This window comes from Mesocricetus auratus, unplaced genomic scaffold (genome assembly GCF_017639785.1).
Source record: "Mesocricetus auratus isolate SY011 unplaced genomic scaffold, BCM_Maur_2.0 Super-Scaffold_100676, whole genome shotgun sequence".
NCBI classification, from domain to species: domain Eukaryota; kingdom Metazoa; phylum Chordata; class Mammalia; order Rodentia; family Cricetidae; genus Mesocricetus; species Mesocricetus auratus.
Window position 1 is genome coordinate 152,297,176 of NW_024429266.1, and position 9,546 is coordinate 152,306,721.

The 9,546-nt window shown below is 53.3% G+C and overlaps 1 protein-coding gene across 4 annotated transcripts in view; it reads left to right on the forward strand.

Annotated features, from left to right (window-relative positions):
- The first annotated feature begins 4,465 nt into the window (after positions 1 to 4,465).
- The window catches only part of Fbln2 (fibulin 2), a 57,000-nt gene continuing 51,919 nt past the window's right edge, over positions 4,466 to 9,546 (forward strand). For 2 of the 4 annotated variants that reach the window (XM_040737728.1, XM_040737731.1), the window contains exon 1: positions 4,468 to 4,554. In XM_040737728.1, the coding sequence (XP_040593662.1) occupies positions 4,511 to 4,554 (44 nt within the window). In that variant the 5' untranslated portion in view covers positions 4,468 to 4,510. Of the gene's footprint in view, positions 4,597 to 5,341; positions 5,452 to 9,546 lie in introns of all 4 variants that reach the window. The other 2 variants (XM_040737729.1, XM_040737730.1) reach the window with 2 other exon arrangements.

Consider the following 9,546-nt stretch of genomic DNA (forward strand, 5'->3'; position numbering starts at 1 on the left):
AGACTGGCAGGAGCTTCCAGAAGCAAGCATTTACTGACCCCTTTAGTGGAAGCCTACTATTGGATGGCTCTGGGTTGAGCAGTCGTAAGTGCTTAAGCATCTGCCATTCAGGAAGTGCCCCTGTGTTCCTGTGCTGTTCTGAGCTGGTCTCCATTCATTCCTGGCACAAGTTCAGTCTCCATCAAGGAGCAGGCACAAGTGTCCTCTTTGGGCTCCATACACACAGTTCCTCACTTAGTCTCTTCCCTTCCCTGATCTAACCACTGAAGCTGGGGATAGACTTCTCTAGTAGACTACACCTGGACCAGGTGTCCAGCCAGAAGTGGGAGACTCTCCCAGTCCAAATGCATCATATGAACCCAGGATAGAGACAGGAAGGCTCTGCAGAGGTCCTGCTACCTGGGGATATGCCTGGGCAGAAAACTGAATTGCAGACTGCATAGGTCTTGTAGGATCCACAAACCCCATCCCTACCTCCCCCTAGCTCCCTAGGTTTAGCACTGCACGTCCATTTGGGCTTCTTAGCAGAGAGGTTTGCTAGGTACAGGTCAGGCTGCTAAACAAAGGGACTTGTGCTTTGGTGCACTTCCCAGTGCAGCACCAGGGTGGGTAAGGCTGCTTATGATACCCAAGGGCTTCTTCCATTCAAACAGGGCATGGCCTGTGTCCAGCCAACTGGAAGTGAAAGGAAAAGGCAGGTTTGTCCTTTCTTGAAGCTGGTCATATCATTCCTGATCCTCTCCAGTGGTCCAGAACATTTGTGTCTGTGGCAGCAGGAAATGCAGTCCTGAGCCAGGCTCACATGCTCGTCTGAACTTCCCATGGTTTAATTCTAGCCAAACAGTGGGGAGGGGTCTAGTTCCTGGCGCAGGTAGAAAGGAGTTGGGTGGGTAGAACCCATTCATGGTGAGCTGGAAGGCAAAGAGGTGGAGATGTCCCCAGAAGGGCAAACCAGCATCTCACTGGTGAAGACCACAGTTCTAGCCTTGAAGGTGTGTGTGTGTGTGTGTGTGTGTGTGTGTGTGTGTGTGTGTGTGTGTGTGTAGAAAGGTGGGAATCCGTATCAGAGAGGGCCTGAGCCTGGCCCTAACCATTGACTGGGTTTCTCTGTATCCAATGTCTTGCTCATTGTCAACTGCTAGCTCTTGTCCCAGGTCTCCCTGGGGTCTGAGATGTGCAGACTGGTGGCGCAGCCACTCTAGGGAGGAGGCAGGGCGCAGGAAGGACACGCACAGGCAGAAATTCCAGGTGCTGGTGTATCGCCATCTAGAAGACCTGGGGAAGCTCAGAAGCTTCAGGTGGCCTTCCTCCTTTTTCTTGCAGACTCCCCACTCTCTGTGAAGGGACAAAGATGGGAAGGCCTTCTGTCCAGCTGTGCTATAACCTGTCAGGTGCCAGGGGATTACTGAGAACTCAGATGCTCCACCCACTGGAGAAATGGATTTAGGCAGCATAGACATTTGTCTTTCAGATAAAGACAAAAATACCAGAGTATTCTGTTCATTGTCATACATGGTTGTCTGGGATAGTGCTGCCCAGTGTCTTTGTGGGACAATAGGATGGGGGTGATGGGGGGGCATGGGTGGACTGGCCTCTGAAAGTCACTGGTTGTCATCTTTGAAAGTTATCTTCATTCAATTTTTGCTGCTGGATGAAGAAAAGGGTCTTATTTAGCTCAGGTTCTGGGAGAGCTGAGATTACTGGACCAACATCCTGGGGAGGGCCCCTGGACTGCACCACATCATGGTGGAAACTCTGTGAGAGGGACAGATCACATGTCGAGACAGGAAGTCAGAGGGGGTAGGGGGTGGGCAGGCTGGGTCTTTACACAAGGTCTCACTGAGCTGGGCCTGAGAGAGACTCATTAATCCCGTCTGAGGGTGGAGCCCCCACAACCTAACTACGCTCCACCAGCTCCACTTCCTGAGGACTCTATCTGCAACATTTTCACCCTCCAGATCACCCCCTCCCTGGGAGCCTGGGGGGCACTCAGGTCTCACGAGCCTGAGCACACTCAAAGGGTATTCAAGCCATAGCAGAGTAGTTTCTGGATTAGAGAGACAGCACTCTCTGCTGCAGAGTCTTGATGGCTCTGATATCTCCTGTCTTCTTTTCCTTGACCGCCGGGGAACCAATGGACTGATGCTCCCTCACTGCGGCTGCAATGTTAAAGGGTGGGCAAGAGAGGAGGACGTGCAGGGTGGGTGGAAGCATCGAACAGCCACTATTGGAGGTTGAGAGTCATGTCATCCCCCAGAGGCAGGAGGACAGCTTCCAGTAGGAGTCCTGGCCCCATGTTGCCTGCACCAGGATGATAGCAAGATTTGGGTCTCTGTGGGTGCTCTTTTCCCTCCAAGTTTGAATCCCAGTGACACTGCACCCTTTCTCCCACGAACAGCCCAGGATGAGGTTTTTAATGAAAATAGTAACAACTAACATGAAGCCAAGGGCTTAGCATGTCGAGTCACTGCTTCCAGCCTCTCCTACACGACTCCAACATGGGGACACTGAGGTTAAGACTGAAGGCTACTCAGAAAGGACTTTAAGGCAAGGCTGTCTAACTCCAGAGCCTACTTCCCAAACCCTTAGATAGTGTCCTGTGCCTTTACAGAGTGGCAATGACCTTCCTGAGGCCACCAGGAATAAATGCAACCCCCTCCCCCAAAGACTCCAAGCTGTTTCTTCCAAGTCCAATGGTTCAGGTGGTGTAGGTGAGCCCCACGCCTACTGGCTATGGCGCCTCGGTGCCCAGGGAGACCATGAGATCAGCACTGGTGTGAATAACACCTCTGCCCCCCATGACACTCAGTCTGGGCCTTATCAGCCTATAGCTTCCTTCAACTCTGTGTCAGCCAAGCCCCGGCCCCAAATTCCTGATGGGTGATGCAGACTTTGTCTTCGATAAGAGCCCTGGCAGGCTCTAGGAGAGCCATAGTCTTGGCTCAAATGACAGAGGTGGGAAACAGCCTCTGCTTTATCTGGTGGAAAGACAGCCAGGCCTGGCTCCTTGTCTGCAGCCTGAGCCTGAATTTTGGCTGTTTGCCTCTCCTCCATGGACCTGGGACCTAGGCCCATAATGCTGCCTTCTTGCTTTTGGCCGTCTGCGGCTTATTCTCATACACTATTACTGAACACACCCCTTTGGGATTTCAGCTCAAACCCTGATGTAGGCTTTGATGTCTTTTCGTTCAGGTTACAGCTGAGGAGGTCAGTCAAGGCTCAGAGGGAGGTGACTTGCCCAAGTTCACACAGCTGCGTGTGATGGACTTCTCAGCTGCTGGGTTGTTCTACCAACGGCCATTTATACACGAGTCCCATAAAGGAAGCCAGGGAGAGAGTGCAGCCAAGTAGCAGGGCAGAGCGGCTCTGATGGGGGGTCTCAGAGACCGGAAGTGGGGATATGGGAGCTGTATCTCAAAGTGGGGATGAGCCAGCCCTGAGCTCCTGGGGGACAGGTTTTCAGGACAGCACATGCAAAGGCCCTGCCTGAGGGAGACCTTGTGGAAAGGACTCATGGGAGAAGGTCTGCCAAATTTAGACGGAAGCCGAGGGAGGCTGGGTCAGACTTTTATATTCAGCGTTGGTTCCTACATTCCATACTGGTTCCTCTGAGTCCTGGTTCTTTCTGGCTCCAGCTATGTAACCCTGGCCTCGCTTCTCCATGTTTTTGTTTGCTCTTGGCTGCCTCATACCTGTCCTGGGTCACAGGAGCCTTACTCTTGGGCCTTACCTGCCACTAGGCTGAGGGGTAATGGCTGTAGGGGCATGCATCTCTGGCAGGTATGGGAGGTAGCTTGTAGCCTTTGATCCCAGACAGTGAGGCTCACTGTCTGCTTTCTACCATGCACAGGCCCTGGGTCTGCTGAGAGTGGACAGTGAACAGACACTAGGATACCTACCTGCCTCGTTTGAGGGGAGCCAAGGACCCAGCGATGATGTTTGGAGTTTATTACTTACAGAGTGTTGACTGCTTGTTGGGCTCTGCTCGTGGATCATAGGGTTCTCCCTATCTACAGGGGTCAAGGGTATTGGCTAAGTCACACCATGTACAGGCAACAGAACTAGACTGGAAAAAGAGCTGGGTGATCTAGACTGTGGAAAACTGGGATGCGGGTGTGCCCACGCCTAGTTTCTGCAGGCCTGCCCCTGGGCAGCTTTGTGCCTGCGCAGCTTAGTGCCTGGGCACCTCTGGCCATCGCAGCATGCTCGAGGGTGCCGGGTCCAGGAGGAGAAACTAAAGAGTGGCGCGACACTGAGACATCTGAGACTCAAAGTATAGCCAGGACGCAGAGACAGGGTGCCATGACGGGGTGCCGGAGGGGACTCAGAGACCAGTCGGCTCCTTTGCGCGTGGGTTGAGCCTGGAGCTGGGCGAAGATGTCTTGGCAAAAACCGAGGCCCCGCCCTGAGGCGGGACCTGTGGGGCGGGGCCTTAAGGCCAGCCTCGTCCTGCTCTTCCCCGCCCCGCGCCGCGCGCAGCCCAGTCTCTGGATTCACCGACGGTGCATCGATGGAGATGGACAGACGGAGGCGCAGCTCAGCACAGAGCCCCGGGTGAGTACGGGGCCCTGGGTCTCCACGCCACGCTCCCTCCAGGTCGGTTGTCTTCTCTTGACCCTGACTGCGTCTCTCTGGCCCTCCCACCCCCAGCCATGTCCATCGGGGTCTCCCATGCTCATCCCCCCACCACACACTCAGCAGAGCAGGGAAGACTGGGCCTCTTAGTCTGGCACCACCCCACCCGCAGTCACACACTGCCACACACGCATTCGCACTCACGCTAGCAGAAGTTACTGCAAGCGCGGGAGAGGCACAGGCCACCCCAACCCCCAGTCCAGAATCTCTCACGCAGGGGCTGCGCACACTCTCACCTCTCTCACATCCCTCTGTGCGCCCGTGCTTTACACACACACACACACACACACACACACACACACACACACACACACACACACACACGGGCCTGTCGTTCAGGCATCCCTCAGACATGCAAATGTGTCCGTGTTAAACACGTGTGCCTTCGACATCCATAACAAGTGCCCAACACAGGTTGGTGTGCCGTGCGTATCTCCATCCACGGTTTCACACACATCTCCCACACAGGCCTGAGGACACAGAGGGTCCCCACACTCAGGTGCATTGACAGCATCATGGTCCCTAGCACCTGTGTTTTACTGGTGCGTGGGAGCCTCAGCCCGGGGAGAAGGGGGTGGCTGCTGGTGTTATTCTTGGCTCACTCTTGCTGTGGACTGGGGGGCTGTGGGGAGCCCAGGAGGGGCTCAGTCTTCAGGGGAGGGACTGGCTCCTCACAACCTCTTGTTTCTCTCCTCCCTCACCCTAGGCTCCTAGGCAAGGGTGTCATAACTTCCTCCTCTGCTGTCCTGAGATCTTGCCCATCTGCTTTGTGATAACCGGCGCTCCGGCTGGTCAGAAGTTGTGTTGAGCCAACAGGTGTCCTGGGACGGTCTGTGGTGTGGGGCCATGTTGCTCAGAGGGTGATGAACCAGGCTGTCCCCAGGAGGGGCTGAGTGACTTGGGTGGCAGCAGAGAGCTCCCTGGGCTTGGCACTGAGTGGAGCTGATGCATGTTTGAGAGGGAATGGCTGGAGCTCCAGGTTTCACTTTCTCGAGGTACCAGGTGGGGGGGATGCAGGACCCCAAGAGAAGAGGCAGGATGTGAGGTGTTGCCAAGGGTGGGTACCCCTTGACTTCCCGCCCATCCCACCATCTAGTATGTAGAAAGCCTCTGACTTGAGGCACAGACCTGCCAGCCAGGCTGTGACTGGTTCTGCATGTTTTGCTTGGCTCTCAATATGCTATTATTGTTTTAAAATTTTAATTAGCTGCCAGCATTTACTAACTGGCAACTTTCACAGAAAAGTCCGGATTTCCATCTTTTCTTGAAAAACACAAGCTCCAGTGGCTCAGGCTTCAACCAGAGCTGACTGCCTGCCACCCTTAGGGGCGGGCCAGGTGCCTTTGGGTACAGTTCCCACCAGGTCTTCCTTCTGGGTTCCTGTCTGACCTTCAGAGGCCTGTTTTGGCTGTAGCTCTTTGAATGCATTACTACCTCAAGAGTGGGCCCAGACCAGGCTCTGACATGGCAGAAAGCCTTCCGTGAGCCTTCTACCATTCAAGACCTTGGTCACTACAGAGGTGGGAGTGTCCAGGACTTGGGTCTACAGTGGATCCTTGTGATGGGGTAGACATTTTGTGCTGGTCTGTGGGGGGTAATGGCCTGGTGTCCCCACTGGCAGAAGGGTCAGAGCTCCTGGTAGACCTGGGGTAGGCCCCACATAGCATTTTTCTTCTTAGATCCTGACAGGCACTCTGTGAGGCCATTGGTTCTGACTGACACACAGAGAAGGGAAGCTCAGAGTTCAGCAAGCAAGGGAGAGGGGTTTTCACATCCCAGCATTGAGCTCTGAGAAAGGGAAACCTTGAAGGCAGTGACTCTGGAGCTTCTGCAGCCTCCTCCACTGCCCACACACAGTAGGTGCTCTGTAAATGCTCCTGGCATGACAAGGCATGGAAACTGCTGAATCCAGGGCTCAGGAGTAAGATTACACACAGCCTGGTCTACAAGACCCTTTAGTGTCTGATGAGTGTGACAGTCCACTTTGCCATGACTCCTGTGGCCACCAGGTGGAGATCACAAAGTCTGGGCAAATCCATGGTACTGCTCAGGTGAGTCCTCTTGGACATCTGCTGGCCTTGTACCTCAGATTTAGAAGGTAGGCTGTAAGCAATTTTTAAAAATTATTCTTCCAGTTGGCCTTGACAAATGAGATGACACAGAGAGAGACTCATGATACCATGGAAGCAAAGCTCCCATTCCTGAAGGCTGGATGGGTGGCTCAGAGTGTGGCAGCCAATGTGTTATTCTAATCTGAATTTTCTGTGGCCTTCCATGCTCACCCTCTGCATGTGGCTGATTGTAGGTATGCTAAGCACCCCTGTGGCATGTGGCTGCCTGTCTGTGCCTCATGGGATATGGAGAGGGGCAACCACTGGCCTCTCCTTGGTGTTTCCTGGAGATTTGTTGCTAAGGAGGTGGTGTAGAGCCTGCTACCTCCCTTCCTTGGGATTCAGACTTCTCTTTTGTACTGTAGAAATTTCTGGCATCTTCCAGTGCTTTTGAGCATGCAGTGAGCAGGTGGAGATGGGGATGACTGTCTAACATTTTGTCCAGGCCAGGTACAGAGCTCATGGGAGCTGGGGGGCAGGTGAAGCAGATGCTGTGCATGGTCCCCATGCAGCTGATTTTCTAGCTGGAGGAGGGAGAGGGGAGGGAAAGACAGCCAGACACATACCCAGGTAGACCTGGTGGCTGTGTGCGTGCCTGTGTGCGTGCGTGCGTGTGTGCATGTGTGTGTGTGGGGAGGGGGTTGGTTGTTTGGTTTTCAGTCTTGCTATGTAGAGGGGCTGGCCTAGATATTACTTTGTAGCCTAGGCTTAGGGGTTGGAGCAAGTGGCTCTCTGAAGAGGGATTTATAAACTGAAGTGGCAATGGTAACAACTAGTGCAGCTAGTGGGGTTCCCCTTGATGCCTATGAGGGAGAAAAGGGGAAGAGGTGGAGCTTTTGTGGGAAGGGGCTGCAGGGAGTGAGAAGGTGCAGCAGGGAGCTTGACATTTTCTGGGTTTTTGTTGTTGTTGTTGTTGTTTGTTTTATTTTGCTTTCTGAAACTGGATCTTGCTATGTAGCTCTGACTGGCCTCCGCTCACTATGTAGACCAGGTTGGCCTCGAACTCCCAGAGATCTGCCTGCCTCTGCCTTCTTAGTGTTCCAATTCAAGGAGTGCACCAACACATCCCAGAAGTTCCTGAAGTTTTGAACTAGGAAGCCCCAGGATGCAGGTCCATGTAAAGATGCTCTGGATGTGTCTGGTTTCCAACGGCTTTGTGCCTCTGCAGAATGGTGCCAGGTGATCACTGAATCCCCATCAGAGCCAGGCCTGGGGTCAGGGAAGGCCTCATCTTGAGAAACTACAGACAGATGGGAGCCCTGTGAGATATGCTGGTCAAATAGAGGGTAGGCTGTGTGGAAAGATCTAGAAGGTCTGCCGGAAGATGGAAACAAATAACTGCCGTATGTGTAGCCATGCTGCCCCATGTAAGATCAGAATACACAGTCATGGGGGCCTGCGAGTGCGTCAGTCACTTCCCGAGAGGAAAGGCGTGAAATGTGCTCACCTGGGAAGGGACAGAGCAAGAGAGGTGACACTCCCCACTGTATGACTTGTTATATTTGGGGTGTTGAGCCCTGTTGGTGAGGTAGGCTCAGAACATACAGGAGAGGCTGGGGGTGTTGACCAGTAGTGGAGTGTGTGGCTAATGTGCTTAAGGCCCTGGGAGCCACCCCTGGTGACACAGAAAATAAACCTCCAAACATTACACAAAGCTGAAAGCCATCAGTGAGCGGGTGCTCGCTTGTGAGAGTTTGTGAGAGTTGGTGTTCATATCCCTGTGTTCATAACCTTGTTGAACAGACCGACTTCTCCCTGGCACAACCTGAGAAAGTTTCCACAGTGATTACATTATGTGGTGCCAAAGTCACGCTTTGCAAAGTCCAGCCAGTGAGCAAAAGGAAATTCCCCCTCCCTCTCTCCTCTCTCTTTTCCTCTCACCTCCTTTCCTGGGGTGTACACTCCTGGTTAATCCCTGAGGGCTGTCTGGAATGGACATTTGGCATTTGGATGGGAGTGTGTGTCCTCATTTGGTCTTAGGCTCAGACCCCACTTTTGCATGGGAAGAAGTTGGTGCAGAAAAATCCTGTTTGGCCTCATATGAGGTTCACAGCTCTCCTGTCCAAATATTTCACTTGTTCAGGTCCATTCACTCACTCAGCCTCCAAGCCTCAGTTTCCTTACTGTAAAGTGGGCATTGCAGCCCTTTCTCAGTTTTGTCAGAGAAGACTGCCTTCATCCAGTCGGAGTTCAGAGAGCCACTGAGTGCTTCTGAGTACTGAGGATAACACAGTGATCCTGGCCACATCTTCCACATCATGGGGCTTGATCTGGTGGGAGACACAGACCAGAGGCAAATGTACACACATCCATGTGAGCAGAGGGGCATATGCCAAGACAGCTTAACGTTAGGGACCCCACCCTGGATACTGCTGTCAGGAGAGACATTAAGACAGAGGCCTGTCCAAAACAAGTGACCAGAACTAGCTACAGGATAAAGGGGCTTATCAGGGTGGATTGCCATGGTTGGTCACTGGAGGTGCCACACTGCTAGGGGACTCTGATGGGTCAGGGTGTGAATTGTAAGTTCCCATGGCTGCAATTGGGAGAGAATGACTGGAGGTGACATCAGGGTTACCTCCCCCCTCTCCCGTGCCCCACAAACAGGTTATCTCCTATCTCCTACTACAGTTGGAAGTTGGAACTGGGACCAAAGTGGTCATGTTGGAAATGAGAAGGTGGGGTGGGGTGCTGGGATTCCTTCTCTATCAGAAGTAGAGTGAGGGAACGGGGAGGCTGGTACAAGACCCAGGGCCCCCTGATGATGGATCCATAGACCAGAATCCTTGTGTCATCTGGG